The sequence below is a fragment of the Oppia nitens genome, unplaced genomic scaffold, assembly GCF_028296485.1.
Source record: "Oppia nitens isolate AA-2021 unplaced genomic scaffold, nextdenovo-longstitch-racon4-pilon3 scaffold1_pilon_pilon_pilon, whole genome shotgun sequence".
NCBI classification, from domain to species: Eukaryota; Metazoa; Arthropoda; class Arachnida; order Sarcoptiformes; family Oppiidae; genus Oppia; species Oppia nitens.
This window is the reverse complement of record NW_026533199.1, coordinates 8146955-8171592: the sequence shown is the minus strand read 5'-3', so window position 1 is coordinate 8171592 and position 24638 is coordinate 8146955. Positions and strand designations below refer to the sequence as shown.

Here is a 24638-nt window from a genome sequence, read left to right as displayed (position 1 = left end):
TAATAATAAAACAAATTACATTGAATGAAAATATACAATAAAATTGGTAAATATTACAAAACAATTGCTGGTTGACCTTGTTTAAAGTAGTATACGTTAAATTAACAAAACAATATTTAACAAATAATCAAATTTATCATTCAAATTAACTTCAAATTATTATCACAATCAATAACATTGGTATTTATGATAATCAATTATCCTATACAGATATTGCCATTAATTATATTACTTAAGTAATTTCGGTGACAATAATAACAATAGTAATAAATGTAAAATTAAGTCATACTTATAATAGCCTTGATATTCATGAACTTATTTTTCATTTGAATTTTCACACGTAAAATATCTCTTTATAAATATATATATATATATATAAATTTATATCCTTAAAATATTTTAAATAAAATTTAAATAATAATAGTGATATAATAAATTCAAAAATGGTTTAACAAAAACATATGACAACTTATTTAAAAATAAAAATCTTGTATAAAAAAGTAAACATAATAAATTTGCATCATAATATAACAATTAACAAAAATGTCAAGGTCCATTGTCACAAGTAAATGGCAAATATTATAAAATTTTATATAAAAACAAAATTAAGTATTTTAATCATGAATATAATGTATGATTATTTGTAAAAAATGAAATGTCTCTTTGAGACTCAATATATTATCCAAATATATTAAAAGGTTGGGCAGTGTTTGCCACTTGTAGTGGTACTGTTGAGGTTATAGTAGTAGTGAGGACAGTGGGCACAATGCTAGTGCTGGTAACTGTCCTATATCTGGTACTGAAAGCGTTGTAAACCAAAGTATAGACCTTTGTCTTAGTCATAATAGCATTGGTCGATGTGGTTATCGTTTTGGTAATTGTGTTCATCTGTGGTGTCATCTGAAGTTGAGGTGCAACCAATTGGGAGGCAAAAACATTGTTAAACTGTGCCTGTTGTAGGGCCAGATTGGGGCTAAAAACTGGCACCACTTGAGTGGTAAATGTGGCTACAGTTCGTTCCGTAGTACCGGCCGGTTCTACAATAGTTCGGGATCGTGTTGATCGGCCGTCATAGAAACTGACTACTTTCGTATTATATACCGTATCAGTCGTAACATAAGTGGTTGGTTGGGTAACAGTACTATATTGTGTGACCTGTTGTTGTTGTTGTTGCTTATATTGTTGTAAACCTAAATACATTGCGGCTAACTGTGGATTTTGAAGAGCGGCGGCTAAAAACAATGGGTTATTCATATCAATTTGTGGCAATTGATTGTTCTGTATAAAAGGCATATTAAGACTCGGGTCTATTGTGGGCACTGATATCGATTGTAATGTTTGTGTTGGCAACTCATTGTTTGGTTCTTCAGTTATCTCAATACTTCCTGAAATTTTCAAAATTAAAACATACAAACTCTTAAATACAAACTCTTTTATATTACGGTAATACAAACCTTCATATGGCGACGGATCAAGACTTTGTTCGGCTGCACTTAAATCGGTATTGAATGAGTAATTGCCAGACATTCCGGCCGTTTCTAAGAGAAACATATCTCCCGGCGGTAATGTCTTATAAGCTGTAATTAGTTTCCTAATAAAGAAACTTTCTGTAACTGTATGGCTGGTTGTGACCGTTCCATCAAATACTGGCACAACAGTTGTTCTCATACTTCTTTCAGTCACCGAATAGGTCCTTGAGATGACAAGTGGTGGTGTTTCTTGAACTGAAGTCGCATCGACATCATTGGCCTCAACAGGTATTGTCGGTGCAATGACTTCTGTATCAAACTCTTGTGGATGAAGTGTACGTTGTATTGTTGTGGTCAAAGTCAATGTCTGCACTTGAATGTGATTTCCGTCGACATGTTGTGTCACTTCACTAGTGATTGTCTGAACCTCTTTGACAACTTTGGTCGGATCTATATTGCCTTCTGAAGTAATATCTTGTTCTACAGATTTACTTTCTTGAGGCGTGACATCGATATTAGTATCCTTAAGACTAAGATCGCTGTCCTTCTCTTCATCTGTCTTTGACTCCGAGGTTTCGGCATTTTGTGGTTCTTGTTGTGTCTGAATCCTTGAGTTATAGCTTTGTCTTTCCTCTCTATCAGTGACCGGCAGTTTGGCTTTGAAACGATTTAAGCGCACCTTTAGTTTAATATAAAAAAATAACATTGACTTGTAATTGAATTTAATTCATTACAAAAATATTAAAATTTATATATAAAAGAATTTTGTTTTTTTTATGTATTTTGAGTTCATTTTATTTAAAACAAAATTTATTAATAATTTTTAGTGTGAATTTTGTTAATTATATTTAATTGTTTATTGTGTGAAATAGTTTATGGCTTTAAACTCATTAATCAATTTTGGACTTAAAAATTAAGTCTTTGTTTTGTAAAAGTATTGTTTTGTTTATTAAGCAAACAAATTGCCTGAAGATATTTAGGGTATTTAAGTGATATTACACACAATTGAATGGATACGTGATTTGAGATAATATTTTGAAACTTTTAAAAACATTTGTTTTTAAAAGAAAAAAGTTTTTATGATTTGCTTTCATTTGAATCATCCTTTCAATCTAGTGATTCATACAAATAATAATTTGACTGTGATTTTGAAATCAACAATATATTATATATATATATATAAATCTTGATTACTGTATATATAAATTATAAATCATACAATTTAAGAAAAGTTAAGTTATGGCATATTTTTGGATAACACCTACACAGCAATCAAAAAAAAACTTTTACATTAATTATTCATTAACTAAAAAACAAAAACATTTATTCAATGTATCTTAAAATGATTATAATTGTTATTAAAAATATTACAAATTCATGGAAATTCACTCTTCTCTAATTGAATAAATTTTTTGTAAGTCAAATACTTTCCTTATATATCTATTATATAAAATAAAATAATAATTTTTCAATTTATTTGTATATGTCGTGTCGTTTTCCTAAATTTTTGTTTTATTTGTAACTTAATTTTACTTTTTTGCATATTTTGCATATAATTTAGAAATTAATTAATATAAATGCAAAACTCATTTCTCAAACAAATAAACATTTTGTTTCAACACTTGTATTAAATTAAATTAAATTATAATATATATATATATTTCTTATTTTTATGAATAATAAATTGATCAATAGTTTAAATTATAACTAAAATAAAATTTGTTTAAATCAAAAAATAAATAGCATTTCTATACATACTTTAGGCGATGATCTCGGAGGTAATGTGAACCTTCTGGTGCCAAGTCTTGCCTTTTTAACTTTGTTATCGTTGCCATCGGTCTTCTCTTGATTTGTCTTGAGATTGCTTTGAGTCCATCGCGAGCGCAAAGGATTGAGAGCTAACCTGGGGTGTAGTCTTCGAGGTTCAGGTTTCCTAAAATTTTGAATACCGTTGTCATCAGACTCTGGTGTTTTGGTCTCGACTACCGGTTCTTCATTTTTAGTAACAGCATAAGCCTTCCTGAGCGGTGACTCGACAATAATCGATGGACCGTTAGATTTATGTGTTTGTGTCGGTCGTATTGTAGGCGTTTGCATAATTGGTGACTCAATTCTGGCAGTACTTTGAAGTATCTGAGCGTATTTGCCATCAATATAAGTGCCAATAACTTTTGTCTCATGAACTGTGGTTTCGCCGTTGCGAACAACAGTTCCACCGAGTATTGTAACCAATCCAGTCGGGTATTGCTGTACTGGTTTTGTTGGCTCAATATTTTGTGGCACATTTGTTGGCGTTATTTGATGATAAACCGATGATTTAGTATTAATTATGGTTTGTGGTGATTGTGTTGTCTCAATGGTCGGCATTTTGTCAACAGTTTTGGCACTACTTTCCGATGATGCGGCCGATGCGGGAGTGAATATAATAACAGTGCCGTCAACTGTTGTCCGAAAGTTGAGAAATCCACGGACTGTCACAGTAGGCAGTGCTGTCTGCGCCACAACAGCGCTTCGGGGATATGTCGGTGCCTGACATGTAGTCCATGATATTAATGTTACCAATATTGGTATTACTATTCAAAATATTATCAATTATCACTTTAAACACTTATACAAAATTCAATATAATTGCTAAATAAATGTTATAATGCTAAGACATAATATTGTAAATTATTGTAAAAATAATATAATTATTTGCCAATTTGTATGAAACAATTTTAATGTTTGAGTTAAGTGAGATATGAGTTATAATTGAACCGATAATTATGAATTCATTTATTTTTTCTATGTTGTTAATCAATTGAATTAATTATTTTAGTACACATTATAGAAAGTTAAAGATATAATTATTTTAAATTGAAAATATAATTCATTTTTAGGAAAAATTGCAGTAAATTTTTATTAAATTTCTTTAAAAGCATTTATTCAATAGATATAATATTTGGGTTGAATTTAAGTGAAATAAAAAGCACATAAAAACATTTCAAATAAAACACTATTATGTAATATAAACTATTATCTATATGTTTGCTATTTTATGAAAATATAGACATATTTTAATACCACCTCTACATTGGTTTGACTGCTAATCAAAGCATAAAAACGAGAACAAAGAACTTTACAAAAAAAGTTTTAAATTGATTTTTAAATATTGTGTTTTCAAATAATTTTCTTAATATATTTCATTATATTTATTGTATTTATTTATTCCATAAGTAATAAACCAAACACTTATTAGACACAAATTGTTTGAAAAAAAAATCAAAATTATTATATTTTTGAAATTGGAAAAAAAGGTGTAATTCAATGGATAAAATCAATTTAGATTTTCAGTTATTTATGTTAAACTCACAATAAAATTATTAATTTATGTAAAGTCTCGTCAATATTATATCAAAATTGATTTTTAAAAATTAAGTTAATCCTCTTAAGTCATATAATGATATATATCATAAATTTTAATCATAAAAAATATATTAATTTATCATTTATATGAAAATAATTTCAGTGTCTTAATAAAAATCACATAAGAGTTCAACTTCAGTGAGATTGAAAATCATTAAATACAATATATAATTAAATATTATTAAAAAATTAAAATTTTATTATTTATTAAAACAGAGAAAGAGATTATATATAATTTAGTTAATTAGAGTTTAGAGTAAAATTAATCTAAATATTCATTTATATATACATATATATCAAATATATATACTTAATAACAAACAAATTCCGGGAATTTAATGAGTGTTGGTATGACATGTAATATCAATATATAAATATAATGTCAATAACTGTTGCCTTTAGATATATCATTGGTTATGCATTAATTTGACAAAAAAATCTTTTGTCATTTAAAAATGTAAATATTTAACTTAATTAGCTTTTAATTATATTTTAGATAAAAATCGAGTTAAAAAAATAAAAGACATAAACATGAGCTCATGGATAGACAGACAGAGAGAAAAAGTAGGGAAATGGTAACAAAGTTTCCCAAACAGGAGTCAAAAGATTAGCTTCTCATTGAAAATATCAGGTTTTAGGAAGCCTTTCATTATTATATTTACAGCTAAATCATCTCTTTTCATATTTAGGACAAAATATCATTTCTTGATATTATTTAAGATTTATAGATGTGTTAGATGTGTCAATAATTTTTTAAGATATAACTTTTAATTCATTTTTATAAAACTACTTATTATATTCACTGCATGACATAAAGCATTTTTTTCTTGAAATATTTTTTATAAATAATAGTTTGTATAGAAATATAAATAAAATAAAACTGCTTTCGAGAGCTTTGACTTCAATTTATAACTTTTATATACAAAATAATAACAATCATTGATTTCTATTTTTATAAAACAAATGAAAAATGCGGTATAATAATAATAATAATAATAATAATAATAATAATAATAATAATAATAATAATAATAATAATAATAATAATAATAATAATAATAATATACATGTATTTGGTAATTAAAAAATGTTATTATTTTTACTTTTTATTACTTTTTATAAAATTTTTTATTATTACTATTATTATTAAATATAATAAATTAGATAAATAAAATACAGTAGCTTTTGATATGATTCACTAGTAATGTTTGTGAAAGTATTTTTACAACTTTTTTAACAATGCAAAAAACATAATACTATAAATTATATACATTATATCCATAAATCAATTTGATTATATATTTCGATATAATTTTAATTTATACTAATAATAAACTCAATTGGATTTAAAATAATTTTGCATATTCTTTGTGAGATTTTATGATAAATTTATAAAAATAAATGCTTTAATAATGACATAAAATACTGTTTGTATGTAAAATCCTATAACTGTAGATTTCAGAGATAATAGTTATAAAGAAACTTATAATAAAAATCTTAAGACTATTATTAGTTTTGATGATATTTTTATCAAAATTATATTTTTATATTTTATTTATATTATTAATATATGCTAATTGCATAATAATTTATTACAATAAGAAATTAAGTTGAAGCTTGAAATATATTTATTAAAATTTAAAAAAAAAACAAATAAAAGATTTGTGGCTTTACGTTAATTATAACAATTTGTAAGTGTCTAACAAAATGTGCCTAAAATAATAAATGAGTTGACAATATAATTGGGAAGTGTGTCACTCTTTATTTGTATGTATTTATATGTATTGAAAAACATATATAGTTTAGTACTGAACTTGAGATTTGAAATTTTACAAGAATTTCATAAAAATAAGGCATTTATTCAATTTGAATGCAAACTGTATTCACTAAAATATTAACTAAAAATATTAAGTGTATTGTAATGAACGCCTAGTTTTCAAGTACATCCCAAAAGCCATAATAATAATCAGTTATTTTTGAAAACATAACCAAACATCAAATTTTAAATAAAACAATTATTAAAACAATTCATGTCATGTATGTAACAAATACGCCTCTATAACAAACATTGCTGTATATTAAATACAATCAATTGCTTACACATAGTTTCATTGAATATCTGTTATCTATTTAATAGTTGTATATAACTTATGTTTTTATGTGATTTATTTGATTGTTTGCCTTTAAGTTATGATTTCAAGTCACACTCTCCCTCGCATTCATGATTAGAGCAAATAATAAAAAATGATAATTTGTTTTTTCAATTTATTTATATAATAGCACTATATTTATATTGTTAACATATATCTCAAGGTTTCCCCTAAAAATCTATAGCTAAGTCAAAATATAATTTAGAAATTAAACTTATATTATGTTTATATTATATTATAATATAAATATTATAATATTTGGTTACAATAAAAAAATTTAATTCAAATGTAAATATGAACTCATTATCATTAATAATAATGAATAATATAATATAAGATAATATAATAAGTAAAAGAGAAATTTGACCCAAAATTGTTTTTTAAACATTATGTTTATTATTATTATTATTATTACTATTGTTATTGTTATTACAATTTTTTCGAAATGAAAACAATATTGTTTTGTTATTATTTTGATAATAATATTTGTTTGAACATATGATAAAAAAGCTACATGGTCGTAGTAATATCCATGCTTAATTTATAACAACAACAAAAAATATATATATATATAATTGTTTTCTAACTAAAACATTATAATCTTGATTGTTGTTGTCAATTAAAGATCTATCTAGGTTATTTATATAACAACATAAATATGATTATTATATATAAGAGCAGACAATAGTTGATGAAAATTATTTATGTTAAAAGTGGAGCAAAAATTATTTTATCAACATTTTTAATAAGTGTGTGTTTGAAGAAATACAAACAAAAAAAGATAACAATTAAAGCCTAAGTCGGGAATACGGAACCCAATGGTGTAGTAATTGTTTGCATTCAATGAATGAATGAATGAATGACTGAATGCGTGCCGTTATATAACACTAACAATTGAAATAACTGTTTATTGAACTCACAGTTTATATTTCGACAACAATTACATACAGTGTCGGCAAAAATACACAAAAAGTTTTATATAAATATATTTATTTAATATACAGAGTGTGAGTCACGGCATGTCATTATAATACATATGTAAGACATATACTGTAATACAAGTAAATAAAGTTTTAGTTTAAGACAAGTTTGTGGCAAAACTTTATGCACTCAAAAATAGTTTACTCTTTAAATATAAGGTATTATTGGAAAAGACTATATATATAAAAGTTTAAAACTTCAGTGAAATAAACAAATATAATATAATATACTATAATATAATATGACTTACATTTGAGTGGCCACTCCTTTGCCTTTTGATTAAACATTTTGGTCGCTGAAGACCACAATGTCTTCAATTGTCTTCACAATAGTCTCTTTAGTATATCTTTTAAACAAAGTTTATATCACTTGAAAACTATGGTCACAACCGCTGCTGTCTATCGTAACAGTAGTTTGAAAACTCTTGAAACACTTAAACATTGAGCCAATAGTATTGTATAGTATTATATACTTATAGTGTTGTAAGCACTGGTAGTTTACACATATAAGCACTACTGTCCTGTTTAGCGCTGGGTTTGACACTCATTAAAGGGAACACTATATTGATTGCCAAACAAACTTTTTGCCACACATTTAGCACCGCATGAGTGGTCCCTACATATCAAAAACCAAACATTTGGTACTTTTTATGTTAAGACATAAATAACGTTTTGAATTGATTTTTTGAATATAAATTGACGAAAGCGTTGTTTTTGTTAAATATGGTGTAATAATAGTATAATACCAACACTTGTAATATTAATGCATGTATTGAGCGCTTTATTATTGTTAAGACAATACTGTAATTGAAGTCATAGTTGAAATGATAACGTGTTTATAATAACTATATTATTATTATTGCAATCAATTGATTGACATTTTGTTTACATTTGCATTCTTACCATTTGATCCAATAGTTGCCTAAATTATCACCAAATTATCACCAAATTATCATTGATTTTATATATTAATAGTCAATATAAAGATTTGTGTAATTGTATTGATTGTCAATATCTTTGATTACGATGATTGTGTCCATACTTTACGGGTAAAAATCTATTTCTTTTCTCTGAGTTTTGACAGTATTTGTGATGAGTTTTGTTGATTCAACAGAAATGCTTATAAAATAAAGACATAATGAAGACGAAGAAAATTGTAAAATCAAATCAACGAGTCGTCGGTGTTGTCCAAGCAGTGGACACTTTTAAAAATGATTTTACGGTCGAAAACACCATTGAAGATATGTTTGGTGAAGACTTTATCACCAATGAGTCCAATGACGATAATTTAAGATTAAAAACAAGACCCACATTAACGACAACTATTACACCACAGCCACAACAGGATGTCACTAATGAATCAGTAAATGGAGTAAATAACAGACAAACTGAAGATAAATATGATTCAAAAAAAGAGAAAACGATGACTAAATTGAAGATTATTCCTGATTGCGAGTCAGCTCATGAGTTATTGTCATCTATTGAATCATTACCTCCATTACCACAATTGAAACGAATCCATAGTCATCACTCAACTGAATCTATTAGTTTATGTGAAACATTAGAGAACAAAAATCAGCTATTGGTTAATGATGTCACACAAGTGAATCCAACTGATAATTGTGTTAATAATACCGAAAGCATTGCCAATACTTCAAACTCTATACTCGAAGAAGTTAACCAAATGATAACTGAAAATTATCCGCATCTGGTCTCAGAGTTGGCCAGTACTTCATCAGTAGTCAACTTAACCCAAAATCTCATTTTAAATGGTAATAATGTGAACCATTTGCAAACATTCCAGTCATTAAAGCAAAATCATGATAATATCAGTTCATTAACCAATGATTTAAATAACTCATTGAATACATCAACCAATAGTGTAAATATTAATTTAAATGATGAATCAAATTCACCGAAAGTATTAAACGTCACAAATACGAGTCAATTGATCTTAACTAACGACAGCAGTCCTAACAAAAAAGTGTCTTCAGTGGGGAAAAAACTTTTTGCAAGTACTCCGAGTACTTCATATCACAACTCAATGCCAAATACCTCTCATGTGTCAAAACCCTTTGAAACGAGAGATATATATAGGCGAAGAAAAGGTAGAATTATGCCAATACGTCGTCTGTTTGAATATTGTGCTGAAGACTATCGTATATTTGGTATGACTCGTCAATCAGGTCGACATAAAAATCCGGACAATGAAGATGAATACGATGCGATGAAAGATGCGAATTGGAATGAAATCGATGGATCCAAATATGAATGTATTGTTTCTAAATGGTCTGATGAAGACAAAAGAAAGGATTTACTCAAACAAATACATTCAATGAAATTCGCGAAAAGTATTTTTCCCGAAGACATTGATGTGTCGTATTGTTTCAATGCATTCAAAGGTTGGTCCAGTCCTCATAAAGGCTTGCATTGTGTGATGCAATTGGAAAGGCGTGCCATTAAACACCAAAGATTTAGTGCCTGTGCTGTCACTCAATTGTTTTTGTTAAGCGGTAGTTGTTTGTTGACAGCCGAAAATGGCAAACAGCGAAAGTCATTGGAAACGGGACAACAGGTATACATCCCGACACATACCAGATATAGTCTGGAGAATAACTCAGTCGAAGCCTCATATTTTTATGTCATTGTTTCACAAAATGGTATTTATGACGATTGAGTCGCAAAATTTGTTTTATTTTTTAACCACTAATAATAGTTTTGTTACTATAAATGTTGAACAAAATTGTGATATTCATTATCATTCACATAATGTTAATAAATCACAACTAAATGTATATATTTTATTAAAACTAAAATAATTGCATTTATTCTATGAATTATTATTTTTTGTTTTCATTAAGTAAATTAGCAATTTTTTATAATGATTATTTCATGTTAATATTTAAAATCTTTTAATTTGAAAACTTCAAATAATTGAAAACATTTTTTTAAATATGATAATTTAAAATAAATTTAGTTTGATATTTAGTAATATACTATAAATGTTTTGCTTATCTAAATTGATATTAAATTCAAATTTTATCATTTGTTACAATAATTTACTTAAACAATGATTGCCATAGAAATGAATACTTTTGTTATGAATACTCATATTATTTGTCTATAAATACTGTAAGTTTACAGTAGTTTATATAATTGAGAGCAATAAACCTAATGCTGGACTGTATATGATATTATCATTGATATAAATAATATAATTATTATTATTAATAATCTTCAATATTTTTTATAACAATCAATATTAATACATAATTAAATATTTTTTAAATTATAAATTGTTGATTTACACATATATGATATATACTATATATGTATGATATTTTTATACCATATAATATAGTACTTAGCGATAAATTAATGCGACTTTTAGTAGACATCAGGATTCGTATGGTTTGTCGATTGATTTGTTGATTACATAAATTTAGTGATTATTTATATGATATATCAATAAATTGTCAAAACCTATAGATATCCTGTCCCGGCGTCCGGATGTCATATAATAATAGTTCAGACATTGGTTTACACATAAAATTGTTTAACTCTTTGGCTATAAGTTCTCAATCGAAACTTAAATTTCCGATCTTTCTTTACGAACACTTCTTTTTCAGCAAAGATTTCAATTGTGATAATAAGTCTCAACTTTTGGATTTACTTTCAGGTATTAATTGTCAATATTTACAAAAAAATGATTAATAATTTGATATTAAATATTTAAGAAGAAACCATTTGTATTGAATTGTTGGATGAAAACGGTTTAACAGTTTGCAGATATGAGTCCAATTCAAAAGATTTTCTTTATCCGTGCCATCAATTGAGACCACAATACAGTCAATCAAGTCGTTCACTTCTTATGGATTGTTGTCTTCTGCCAATTGCACCAAAACTTGAATTTAATATAATTAATACCATTTTAAATGATATACAAGAATTAGAGCCACAATTTACAAGTAGTAATGACTGCCAATCGTTTGAATCAATTGAAAGCAGTGATTATCGATGAGAAACATTGATTTTTATTTGTTTATAATTGATAACTGTTTTTATAGATATTTATTAAAATTTATTTATTTATTGAATATTTAAACTATTGAAATATAAATCAATGAAATCCATAATTTTAAAGTACCGGTAATTATAAAAGCAATCTAAACATTACTGAAGACTAAAATAAGTGATTAATTATTGAGCTCTGGATTTACTTTTAAAATGATGTAAATATTGTTTTTGATTAAACTTCAAATCAAATTCATTTTCAGTTTTAATTGTCTCCACTTTCTTGCGTCGGGACAGCCATTGTCTTCGCTCGACATCAGTCTTACAGTCCTCAAGAAGTTTCGGTATTTGTATGATATGCTGCGGTTCGGCGTGTCTTACAGTGACCGTCGATCCGTCGGGATATACCAGTAATGCCGGATAGAGACGACAATATTTGGTTCGCGATATCCTACAGATTGCCGCGCGATTAGCATTAAAATGTCGGACACTTGTGACCGACGGCGTAGACATTTGGTGGTCAATTAAATGATGATTTTTCGGTAGTAATTCGGCCAATAATTTTAACCTTTAAATGAAAAATCAATTGTTATAATCATAAGACGATTGATTGATTGATTCATGTGTTGACCATCACATACCTGTGCAGACAAGACATCATTGTTTTCAAGTGTCCACTCTTTTCACACTTTCATCAATTAATTCAATTTTTTAATTGTTTTTGGCTTTTAATGCAAATCTCAAAATATAAACATAAAATACAATTAATTCATAAATAGCGTCAACAAAATCTATACTATTTTTTAAATAAATAAATTTAATTATAGATTTAAATAATATTTTTATTACATATTATAATATGTTTGAAATTATAAAATTAAATCAATTTGTTATAAAATTAACAAAATTTTATATAATTTATAATATATTATAAATTAATTTTAATTTATTATATGTTTAAAATGTAACATAAATTTGTAGAAATAAGTGATTGCTTTGAATGCATTGAATCAACAAAAATATAAAATACTTAACTTTAGATATCAAGCAAACACTTGACAACAACGATAAGACTCTTGAAGTTATCACTGAATTTGATCCGACATTTCAAATAAAAAACATTTGATTAAACAATGCTTTCACATATTGTATTACGACGTGGCTTACTGTCCACCCGACTGATAGCCGCCCGATGGCCCACCAGCTCATCAGCGATGGCTACCGTATCGAGTGATGACTACTCGGAGAAGAAGAAGGAAATGAACCGACCATTGAGTCCATGGATTCAATACAAGTGGCAAATGACTAATACATTATCTATTACTCACCGCATCACTGGTATGGGTTTGGCTGTATTGGTATACGGAGGTGGCATCGGGTCATTGTTCACCAGTCAAACAAATTTCCCACAAATATTGCAATGGTTTTCGGCAAATACTCCGCCGTCTCTTCTTTTAACACTTAAAGTGTTGATCGGTATATATAAGACATTACAAGTGACCAATCATTTTGATAACTGTTTTAAACAATGTGTTGTTTATATTTTTTAGGTACATCTTTAGCTTATCACACATTCAATGGTCTGAGACATTTGGGATGGGATTATGGTTTCGGCTTTGATTTGAAGCAATTATATACCACTGGTTACGCTGTTATCGGTATTAAAATTCAATCAATTTATCACATTTTTTGTAACTTATTTAAAATTTTTATTTATAGGTTTAACATTATTGACGGCAATCGCTATTGTTTTGGCTAATCAATAGTCAATAGAGATTTTAATGTTATTTAAAATGCGATTAATTGTGTAGAAAATTAATGTATATTTAGTCACTAAAAGTATTGAAAATAACTTGTATTTAAATGGAATTAAATTCAATAAATTATTTTAAAAAATTATAAATGAGATTAACCGCAATCGTCCACAACATTTACTATCAATTATAAAACTTATTGTAAATTTTGAAATGATTTGATGATTTTGACCTAAAAGACTATCGGTAACAGTTTGACTCTAATAAATACAATTACCGATAGTCTAAAAATAAACAGCAAATACAGTAATAAGCTTTCATAAAACGATGTTTTAATTTTCATCACTTACCGTATCAATTGTTGTACTCAAGTGAACGTTTGTCGTTAATTTATATCCCAATTATTTGATTAAAATAATTACCGGTATTTTTATTACTAACATTAATAATAACAATATTAAACATTTATTTTTTACTAAATTATACACAATTACTGTTAATATTAAATAATATATTTATAATAAATAGTCAAATGAAAAGATAATTAGAGGTCCGGTTGTCTCAATCGGCACTCTTTGTCTTTATTTTTGGTAAATTCTACCAAAAGTTTCATAACTTTGTTTTGAAACTCTTGTGGCACTTGCTTTTTGCCGACAGACCAGTAATACAGTTCCCAATCATTTGACGGTAAATTAATGATAGTGTCATATAAATCAAGTTCTTCATCACTGAATTGTTTTAGATATTTGGCCGCAAATGTGCCTAATATGAGGTCATTCTCAAGAATTCCTAAAACAATAGACAGTAAATCCAAATAAAATCAATTAACATATTATCCAAACAATTATTTTTAACCTCTTTTTCTGCTCTGATATAACAATCTCTTTCTTTTCATATCAATTGATTCGTGTCTTTGTCGATGTGATGAAGGAATCGGTGGTTCATTTGATAGCGGATCGTAAATATCATTCAAATGATTGTCACTCTTGTCTTGAGACAGTTGTCTCGTTTGTCGATAGTTTATATCTATTAATTGTCTGACAAATGAAGCACTTCTTCTGCTAATGAATTGCATAATAAAATGTTTTAAAAATATCTTAAAATACTTATGAAATCTAAACTTAATCTCTAATTAATAAAAAACAAATTCTTGTATTATTTTAATCAAATGTTACAACAATTGCAACAAAATATTAATACAGTATTGACTTGAATTGCAATGAATTACGACTAAAAGTCAATAATATATTACCGTTAATACAAAGTTTGTATTAAAAACAATAATTTTAGATAAAACAAAATTTTATAACTATTTTATTTTATTTGATTAATTAATTATATTTTTATTATTAAACTAAAAAAGATATATTCAATCATCAAAATTAATGGTCAGTTCTTTGCATTAGAAATGGACTGTTTGTTCATCTCTTTTGGCCACCAAAAGGGTTTAAAGCACTTAATGGTTAATTCACTTTTAGTTAGAAATAAATTATCAGTTTTAAGACAATCATCGACTCGAAGAAGAGCCAAACCATTAGTAGAGCAATGACTGCGAAATTTTCCCACATTTTTTGATTCATTACCAATATTTGCGGTTATATTTTGAATGGATATATTTTCAATCACTTCTTTACCATCAATTATCTCAATAGGCATCAATCGTTTTCGGATAACTCCCGTATGATATATACGTGCCGTTAACTCTTGTCCCACATAACAGCCTATATTTAATAATGATATTATTATTATTACTTACAATAAGTCTTATTGAGTGATAATTTCTAATAAAAACCTTTCTGAAAGCTAATTGCGTGTAAAAAATCTCCGTTACATTCAAGAGGAAAGCATAACTCAATGGGAAAATCTTGAACCCCTTCACCGACACCCAAACGATACCTATATTTGTCATAATTTTTGGCATTTGTTTCGTTGATATCAAGACTTTTTGATTGTAAAAACTTCTTAACTCGATCTCTGACTTTATCTTCCGATTCATTTTCATAATACTTAACTAATAATCGAAAACCTAATTGTTTTAGTCGTGGATCTCTGACAACCAAAAAATCTTCACAATTTTCTGACTTAAAGTTAATCTCACATTCATTTAATTCAGTGATTATTTGATCATCAAATTGATTTACAGATGGAAATAAAGACCAAACGTTATAATGACTATTAATATTAATATCGACTTTACGTCGGATGCGATACGATCTCAAGTATTTTTCTGTCGACTCTAATAATTGTGAATCAGTTTCAATAAAAAGTGAATTTTTCTCATCTTTTTTGTGGTCATTCTTATAGACGAAGACATCGGCGATCACTCTTCCCGTTCGGTTTAACATAAAAGCATAGATACAGTCCTGAGTGACACTTGTCTCCAATGATGATCTTAAGTGTCGCATATCATTGGTTATCAAACCTAGTTATCAATTAAGACATGACATGAAGACACTTGAAGACAATATCAATCAAACCTTGAATGTAATCATAAGAGTCATTTCCATTGACATCAATCAGTTGCCTATTGTTTAGTTTTGTCAACAGATATGATATACTTCTGGATGTTGTCCACGATATTGGCTTCAATGTCAGCAATCGGTTGAATGTCTTAAGCATTGATATTGAAGACATTGCGGTCACAATTGATTGCATCACACATTCAAAACAAACTGTGTTTACATTCAAAATCTTAAAGTTTATAAAAATATTAATTTAATTCATACAACAAATTATTTGAATTACAATAAAATATTAATTTTAATAAAATATATGAAAAGACATGAAAACTATTAAAAACTAATATTTTATAACAAATTAAATCCAAATTAATTATATTTTAATTACAATTATTACAAAATTAGCACAAAATTAATGTCAAAAATTGTTACATAATTTATGTGTGAAATGAGTGCAGAGTTTGTGATTTGTTTTGTCAATTGATTTGTTGTTTCAATACTTTTAACCAGAAATCAGACGAAAATCGGTATCAAATGACGGGTCAATCAAACAGTCAAACTCAAGGCCGCGGATCGCGTAAAGAAGGCCAGAGTCGACCAGATGTTATCGCTTACTCGCCGACATCGATGGCCATCAATCACAACATCATAGAGTACTGCCGGACATCAATGTCTGCATTGAGCGGATCTGCCGCCGGTATTATGGGTCTGACCTCATTGTATGGCTTTGCCTTCTACTTCTTGATGGCCATTGCCTTATGGCTGATGATTATCTTGAATGTTGGCAACCATTGGAACAAATACTTTACATCGAGACGTCATTTGCTGACAAATGGATTGTTTGGTGGACTAACCACTTATGTCCTCTTCTGGACATTTCTCTACGGAATGGTTCACGTCTACTGACGACAGCCAAGTGGTCACTGATATCTCATATTTTGTAGTTTTATTATTGTTTCAAATTTTATTAAAGTTTGTAATTAAAAAGCAATTAAATGACAAAAATCTTATTTAATTTTTTAAAACTAAACTAATTTAGGAATAATTATCTGAATTTCGAAGTCATTTTGAATTATAATCGATTGAAAAACTGTTACAAATGTTAAGTTAAATGATTTTTAAATTAGTTTGAAGTAAAATATATGAAATGTTTTGATATAAAAATCATATAATAATAATCACAAAATAATTAATGACTTTAAAAATAATGTCTTAAATCGGTTTGATTTTAAAGTGAAGAGCAATCAATGAGAAAACCAAACATTTCAAGTCTTGAACCAAATAATAGAAACATCGAAGACCTTCGGGATCTTTGCTTTGGTTCACATCGACTAATGATCCGATTTTGCTGGTCGTGAAACTAATGTGTTGGTCGCCGATCACAATCTCCAGTTCTTGACGACCAATTCGATCGGGTTGTGGCCAAATGCCGTCGTCTTCTTGCATGATCTCCGAGTCATCGATGATCCTCTTGAGCTCATCCAACACACATTTGTGGACAAATGCCTCCTTCCTGATCATTGTATCGTTCTTGTAGTTGGAGTTATTGGCGTATCTCATCTTACCTGAAGACAAATCGCAAACAATTGGTTAGTCATTACCGTCAACACCGCATGCAATCACCGCTTAAGACCGCAATTGTCTGTTAATAGTTACCGTCGGGTCTGAACTCAAACTCGAGAAATTCATGTCCAAACTTTCCTTTGTGTCCGACATAATAGCGAAGATAAAAGTCTTGTGAAGCCATGACTTGTGATGATATATCAATGGTATGAATCAATTGATCCCAATTTGTATTCAATACTAACTATTATATTGTCTTTTATTTATAATATAATTGTTTTCCAAAATGGTTTGAATGTTTAAAACACATGAGAGTAGAGGTGTCGACACTCGAGTAGAGGTGTTTTGAGCCGACACTTAACTTATAAGAAATTGTTAGCAAATTTTGTGTCAATCTATTCAATAGTCTCTATTGAATACTATTGTTATATCTCACAGAATATTCTATAATATTTTCATAATATTAATCTATAAATTGACAATAAATTTACAGAAAATTATTAATTATTATTAAAATCATTATACAAACAAATATATAAACTATTTTTATTTACTGTATTACTGTTATCTACAGTGAGTTTATATCAGATATACAAACAATATTAGTAAACAATATTAAAATTTTCCAATACTTAATACATTATAATTTGATAACAATTAAAATTACACTAGAATTAAATATCCTAGGATGTTTTTATCAGTATATATTTAAAAGTTAATTTAACCAAAACATGTCTATATTATAACATTTGTAATAAAAAATTGCAATTATAATAATCCATCTAATCTTAAAATTTATAAATATTTTTAAATCTCATTAAACTAAATAGTTTTCAATTGAGTTAACAAACTAATACTATTTTTTCACATGCATAAACTAATTGATATCAATAAAATTAATATAAATATACTGACTTTAGTTAATTATACAATAAATACAATTTTGTTATTCCTATAAAAAATTTTAATAGTATTTTTGATAATTTTATTCAATATATAGTAAAATTATTTATACTATAATTCAATTAGTTTTTAATTATATTGAGGTCATCCCTATTTTCTTCACTATAATATATTTTTATAATCAGTAGATAATATATTAACAGTTATTTAACTTAAAACTATTACTAAACTTAAAATAATTTTTTTAATTCTTAGTATAATAAATTTAATTTATATTGTTAAAATTATATAAATTTTAAATTTAATTATAATAAATGTAAATGTAATACTTTATATTACGTTTTGTATTAAAGTGTTATTAATTTATAAACATCAAATATTATAAACAATAAATTGTAAAAACATTAAATTATTACATTGTTGCTTAATATATAATTGTTAATAATTTTAGCACTTTTTTTTATTTTTTACTATAGTATTTACATATTATTAGCTATGTATTGATTTTCATGTATTTTAATTTTATTAGTAACTATTTTGAAAATATAAATAACTTTTAATCTATTCCTTAATAATTATTAAACTGTATGCTATTTATAAATTATAATTATGCCTATCTTTAATAAGATTGTTGTCATACAACTTTTGCTAATATTTTTAGTCAATTTTTAGAAATATATGTGATTTACTTACTGTTAGTGTGTTAACTAATTTTTATAATAAATGATACTTTTTATGGAGAGTATTGTAAATATTGTAATATCTTTAATGGATATAAATAAGGAAATTATGGATTAAAATTAATAAAAATGTTTGCTATTTAAAAAATAATAAAAACCTAAACACATTAAAATATTATATAAATAATTTATTTTAAGTATTATAATATAAGTTTATATAAAATTATTTAATTGTTTAATATAAATATTATTATTTTATAAATGATAAAGAAATATTAAAATTTGAAATATATAAATTACTATTTTTAAATATTAATTATACTATAAAATATGTATATAAAAACTTTTTATATATATAAATATGTTTAAATGATTTTTGTTTGATCCATAAAAAGCGATAAAGAAATTTTGTGTTTATTTTGAGTGTTGTGTTGAGTGAAAAGTTTATCAAAATTTTATATTAATTGATAAATAATAATACAGTGCTGTTGTTGTGATATTAATGATTTGCTATAAATAAAATTCATTTTGTTTTAATTTAAATGTATAGCAAATTAATAAACTTTTTGAAATAAAAACAATGAATCTGAGATATTTATATGCATTGATTGCATTGGAAGGGGTGGTTATGATCGGGGAACTGGTGGCCAGTCAACTGACACATTCACTCATTATCCTCACCGATGGTTATCATACACTTTACAATATTTTAAGTATTGTTTTGTTAATAATTAGTTATAAAGTAAGTTTAATTTATTAATTTAAAATAAAATCAAAAATTTAAGAAATTTATGGTTACGTGACACCATATCATACAAAATTTTTAAAATATATTATGTGTGTATGGCTTTAATTTAAAAATATATGTATTATAACTAATATAAATTTCTCATTTTTAAAATCCTTATAAAATGTGTCTATTTTTCAAGGTTTTATAACTAATCATTATTTTATTACTTGATGATTTATGCGATAAATTTAGAAAAATTTCAAATTTTAAAATAAGTAATTTTTAATTTTTTTTTATTTCATATTGTTTAAGATCCTCTGGTGTATATCTTATCCCCATTTAATTAGTTAGTTAAAATGAAATATCAAATAACTATGATTATAGATTGTGGATTTAAATATATATATATATATATATATATATATATATATTGAATAAATAAATAAATAGATAGATAAATAATTAATAATTTTAAAAATGATCATGGTGTTAAAAATAACAAAAATATATTAATTAAGATATAATAATATAACATTTCTAGATGTCAAACGAGAAAACTGTGAAAAACACATTTGGTTGGGCACGCATTGAAGTACTGGGAATGTTAGTTAATATGACATTCCTCGTGGCCCTCACTTTCTCATTAGTCGTGGAGGGTATCCAACAGTTGGTTCATTCATCTCATGAAATCAGTGGACCCACTAATTATTATTTATTATTTGCATTTGGATTCATTAGTTTCATATCTAATCTTTTATATTTCAATATAGTTAGCGGTAGTCGATTAATACATTGTTTTAAAATATTTTATATTTTAATATATAACTTATATATATATATATTATTTAAAATTTAGACACTATTTCATCTAAAAACAAACAAAGAGCTATAAGTTTGAGTCTAAAACCACAAGAAAATATTGTATTTAACAATATATTGAGTCTTAACATCGATAGTCCAGCAGTTAATAACACACAAAGTCATTCAAACGATGTTTCCGATACATTGTTAGCACAACAACCAGAAAAAGGTTTTATTTATAAATAAATATATTTTTTAATGATTACTAATTTATATAAAGTTTATCAATATTCAGAAACATTACAATCTATAACAACAAAACATGAAAATAGTGAACAAAATGTATTTTATCTGATGTTCAGAGATCTGATGGGTTCAGTGCTCGTCATTCTGTGCGCTGTATTTGTCTTACACACCGATGGATGGATGGCTTATCTTTGGGATCCGATCTTTGGTATAATAGCTGCTCTTGTCTTCTGTTTGTCATTATATCCGGAAAGTAAGTTATTTACATAATTATTAAAATGTTTGATATATTAATACTTTTAACGCTTAAATATATTTCTATAAAAACTTTCATTTAATTAATAATTCTCTAATTCAAATGATATATCATTTTGAATAATGATTTCAAAAGTAATATTTCTATATTTTTTTTGTATAAAATATATTATTTTTGTGAAATTTCCTTTATTTTTATAATTATATACAGTATGAGTAAATGTACACAAATTATCAGTTCATAAATTTAATAATTAATTTTAATATATTAAGTAAAAATATAATTAGAACTAAATTTACATTTAAATTAGTTTTTTGCCAAAAGTTGCCAAAAATTTTTATAAACTTGTTTAAATCGTTTATATACTAATATTATACAATATATATATATATATATATATTGTAGACTGAAAGATAGATGTGAGTTCACAGTAATGTTGTGCATCACTGAGTATTATATAATGTGTAAAATAAAATTTTATTCATAATTAACACAATCTACTTAAATATACATATTTTAATATAACTTATAGACATTTTTAAAATTTCAATATATGAAAATTTTATTATATTATTTAAATCATTTTGATAATAAAATATAAAATTAATTTATAGTTAAAAACACCATGTACATATTGCTAGAAACAGTTCCTGAAAATATTGATGTGGAACAATTAAAAAATGATATACTCAAAGAGGTATTTATCATTTTATTTAGATTATAAAAACCTAATTTAATTCAAAATTATTTAACACAGTTTCCCAACATTGTTAATGTTCATGACTTACATATATGGGGACTGACCTCATCTCAAATAATAGGGTCGTGTCATATAATACTACCAAAGCAGTCATCCAAAGAATTCAAACAATTTTCCCAATTGATGGACAAGTTTTTCAAGAAACAGGGCATCCGTTTGGTGACAGTTCAGCCAGAATTTCATGAACTCAATGAACTCAATATTACCTCACTTTCTTCACTCACTTGTCGTCTGACCTGTTGTTTGACAGATAAGGACAAAATCAATGATAATGATCACAATTGTCTACCAATTGATAATATACATAATAAAGTTTAAATGAATATTTAAATCATATTTAAAATATATTTAATTTATTCAAAACTATTGTAATTTGAAATAACAACTAAATTATTTTAAAGAAATAAAACTTTTTTAAAAATGTATTTTATAATCAAATTCTTCATTAATAAGCAACAAATTAGTACACATTTTAAACGACTTGATGGCTGAGCCCAACAATCGAGAAATTGGTGTTTCATTAATATAGACATTAACCATATCTACTGATTGTTTACTCTTATCAATGAGTGATCTGAACGTAATTATGGCAGCATTTGTGGTGCGGATGTCCACTGTCTTCAACTTAAGACATTTGGCAATAATTTTAGCAATAGATGTGTCCGAAAGCATTCGTTGTCCGCGAAAATTCAATTTTTTCAAACATCTCAAGTGCTGTATGTTCTCAATACTATCGTCTCGAAGACAGTTATGAAAGTTTTGATTGAATCCACTCGTCCACAGTTCCAATACTTCCAGTTTCGGGAAATATTTAACCAAAGCATCGATGGCTTCCCTATTCATCAATGTCTGGTCTATGTGTAAGCACTTGATTTGTTGACATCCTCTCAGATATTTAATACAATTATGATTAATAGGTATAATTGATACGATAGCCATATATAGATCTTGTAACTCATGAAGTCGACCAATGTTTGACATCAAGAGATACAAATCGTCTTCATTTAAGTTGTTCTCAATTGAGAATCCAAAATAACAAAGAGATGTAAACTTTGAACAAATTGTTTCTATTGTATTGAGATTTAATTTCATCAAAAATAAACGTTTCAATTGTGAATCGTCGGGAAATCGATCGATGGCATTGACTGTCATTAAGTTTCCGGGAACTTCAAGTTTGGTCACAGTTTTAGCAATTGATTCAAACGGTTGACCACTAAATTCAACACTCAATGCGTCGACAATATCGGCGTTATAAGTAAAGCCACGAAAACATGGCATATGAAAGATAATTGTTTCAATTGAGGACCAGTTGGTGAACAATGTTTGCAAAGTCTGTTCTCCAATAAATAATAAGACAAAATCAATATATAAGTTCTTGAGATTTGGCAAACTGTCGCCTAATTGATTGATTTCTTCGTTGTCGATCTTCAAAGTCCTATTACTCACTGAACACTCACTTAATTCAAGTCTCAAATTATTTATGGTTTTGCCACAAAATTTTGCGATCAATGCAAACAAACCATTATTACATTTCGTGTACTTAAGACTTATACAAAGTGTATTCAAATTTTGGTATTTCTTCAGAATTGATCCAATGAATTGTCGGTCTTTAGATTCGGTTCTTTCTGTCAGATGAAATGCTGTCATCGGAATGACTGACACTTTGTTGTCACTCATATTTAACGAATGAATGCGACTTTTGTTCATTTCATAGTCACATATAATAAGACATCGAAGAGAATCAAATGAGAGATCAATCAACTCTTTCCATAATTTACAGACCAATTGGACCTCTAATTTGGTGTTGAAATTCAAGTAATTTGAGAACAAATGTAATAAAAATTCTTTCGACATATCATTGATTGTGTGCTTAGTTTTAGGCATTTCTGATGGTTTTGGCTTAACTTTATCGACAAAAACTCTAAAATCGTTTTTATTAAAATCAACGCAAATCTTATAAGAAATTTCAAAGACAATCACGAGATTTTAAAAAATCAGTTTTATTACTGTTGTTACAAAAATATACATAATATTCAATTGTATACTATATTTATTTTTTTCAAAATTTATTACAACAAAATTGAGAGGAAGTTGAGACCAGACGTCACAGAAAGCATTTGGGAGGAGAAAGAAGAAAGAGTTGTCGATCCAGAAGAGGCAGATCACGATGTGGTCGACGAAAGGGTGGTCACCGTCGAAGACGGAGAAGAAACCGAAAGAGTTGTGACGATTAGTGAAGAGAAAAGAAAGAAAATGAAGGGAAAGTGTGTCTCAGATATTAACTGAAGAGTAAATAAATTAAATTTTTGTCAAAATTATCTTTTTTCCCCATTATTTATATTTCAAATACAATTTAAAATTGAATTATATTTCTATATTAAATACAAAACTAATGATTAATTCTAAATTCATAACTAAATGATAACTCAAAATATTTTGCCTAATATTTGTCTTAAATTATCTTTAAA

General features: G+C 26.5%; 10 protein-coding genes across 10 annotated transcripts; 5 read left to right on the top strand and 5 right to left on the bottom strand.

Annotated features, from left to right (window-relative positions):
* Nucleotides 1-623: 623 nt before the first annotated feature.
* Nucleotides 624-8528, bottom strand: LOC128952530 (uncharacterized). The gene is made up of 4 exons (XM_054297939.1): nucleotides 8256-8528; nucleotides 3228-4042; nucleotides 1455-2148; nucleotides 624-1385 (listed from the first exon to the last, which is right to left on the bottom strand). Exons 1-4 carry the CDS (start codon nucleotides 8290-8292, stop codon nucleotides 679-681), a joined length of 2253 nt encoding a protein of 750 aa, XP_054153914.1. The 5' UTR covers nucleotides 8293-8528; the 3' UTR covers nucleotides 624-678.
* Nucleotides 8529-8779: 251 nt separating this feature from the next.
* LOC128952532 (putative uncharacterized protein DDB_G0272516) lies at nucleotides 8780-10706 on the top strand. The gene is made up of 2 exons (XM_054297941.1): nucleotides 8780-9053; nucleotides 9119-10706. Exon 2 carries the CDS (start codon nucleotides 9143-9145, stop codon nucleotides 10679-10681), a length of 1539 nt encoding a protein of 512 aa, XP_054153916.1. The 5' UTR covers nucleotides 8780-9053; nucleotides 9119-9142; the 3' UTR covers nucleotides 10682-10706.
* A 676-nt stretch (nucleotides 10707-11382) lies between these two features.
* Nucleotides 11383-12025, top strand: LOC128966512 (spermatogenesis associated 6-like protein). The gene is made up of 3 exons (XM_054313362.1): nucleotides 11383-11415; nucleotides 11494-11683; nucleotides 11742-12025. The coding sequence occupies exons 1-3, from the start codon at nucleotides 11383-11385 to the stop codon at nucleotides 12023-12025; spliced, it is 507 nt and encodes a 168-aa protein (XP_054169337.1).
* Nucleotides 12026-12109: 84 nt separating this feature from the next.
* On the bottom strand, nucleotides 12110-12785 carry LOC128952538 (39S ribosomal protein L55, mitochondrial-like). The gene is made up of 2 exons (XM_054297947.1): nucleotides 12660-12785; nucleotides 12110-12586 (listed from the first exon to the last, which is right to left on the bottom strand). Exons 1-2 carry the CDS (start codon nucleotides 12677-12679, stop codon nucleotides 12205-12207), a joined length of 402 nt encoding a protein of 133 aa, XP_054153922.1. The 5' UTR covers nucleotides 12680-12785; the 3' UTR covers nucleotides 12110-12204.
* Nucleotides 12786-13039: 254 nt separating this feature from the next.
* LOC128952537 (succinate dehydrogenase cytochrome b560 subunit, mitochondrial-like) lies at nucleotides 13040-13865 on the top strand. The gene is made up of 3 exons (XM_054297945.1): nucleotides 13040-13494; nucleotides 13569-13676; nucleotides 13738-13865. The coding sequence occupies exons 1-3, from the start codon at nucleotides 13152-13154 to the stop codon at nucleotides 13782-13784; spliced, it is 498 nt and encodes a 165-aa protein (XP_054153920.1). The 5' UTR covers nucleotides 13040-13151; the 3' UTR covers nucleotides 13785-13865.
* A 399-nt stretch (nucleotides 13866-14264) lies between these two features.
* Nucleotides 14265-14964, bottom strand: LOC128952159 (succinate dehydrogenase assembly factor 2, mitochondrial-like). Its single transcript, XM_054297504.1, has 2 exons — nucleotides 14628-14964; nucleotides 14265-14561 (listed from the first exon to the last, which is right to left on the bottom strand). The coding sequence occupies exons 1-2, from the start codon at nucleotides 14845-14847 to the stop codon at nucleotides 14317-14319; spliced, it is 465 nt and encodes a 154-aa protein (XP_054153479.1). The 5' UTR covers nucleotides 14848-14964; the 3' UTR covers nucleotides 14265-14316.
* A 197-nt stretch (nucleotides 14965-15161) lies between these two features.
* On the bottom strand, nucleotides 15162-16465 carry LOC128966511 (putative transferase CAF17 homolog, mitochondrial). The gene is made up of 3 exons (XM_054313361.1): nucleotides 16250-16465; nucleotides 15565-16194; nucleotides 15162-15493 (listed from the first exon to the last, which is right to left on the bottom strand). Exons 1-3 carry the CDS (start codon nucleotides 16425-16427, stop codon nucleotides 15162-15164), a joined length of 1140 nt encoding a protein of 379 aa, XP_054169336.1. The 5' UTR covers nucleotides 16428-16465.
* A 199-nt stretch (nucleotides 16466-16664) lies between these two features.
* LOC128952725 (ER membrane protein complex subunit 6-like) lies at nucleotides 16665-17169 on the top strand. The gene has a single exon (XM_054298161.1). The coding sequence runs from the start codon at nucleotides 16766-16768 to the stop codon at nucleotides 17135-17137; it is 372 nt and encodes a 123-aa protein (XP_054154136.1). The 5' UTR covers nucleotides 16665-16765; the 3' UTR covers nucleotides 17138-17169.
* A 274-nt stretch (nucleotides 17170-17443) lies between these two features.
* Nucleotides 17444-18129, bottom strand: LOC128952724 (protein mago nashi homolog). The gene is made up of 2 exons (XM_054298160.1): nucleotides 17888-18129; nucleotides 17444-17796 (listed from the first exon to the last, which is right to left on the bottom strand). The coding sequence occupies exons 1-2, from the start codon at nucleotides 17976-17978 to the stop codon at nucleotides 17444-17446; spliced, it is 444 nt and encodes a 147-aa protein (XP_054154135.1). The 5' UTR covers nucleotides 17979-18129.
* Nucleotides 18130-19870: 1741 nt separating this feature from the next.
* On the top strand, nucleotides 19871-22488 carry LOC128966510 (proton-coupled zinc antiporter SLC30A1-like). Its single transcript, XM_054313360.1, has 6 exons — nucleotides 19871-20119; nucleotides 20649-20883; nucleotides 20964-21137; nucleotides 21204-21407; nucleotides 22025-22107; nucleotides 22168-22488. Exons 1-6 carry the CDS (start codon nucleotides 19958-19960, stop codon nucleotides 22486-22488), a joined length of 1179 nt encoding a protein of 392 aa, XP_054169335.1. The 5' UTR covers nucleotides 19871-19957.
* The last annotated feature ends 2150 nt before the right edge of the window (nucleotides 22489-24638 follow it).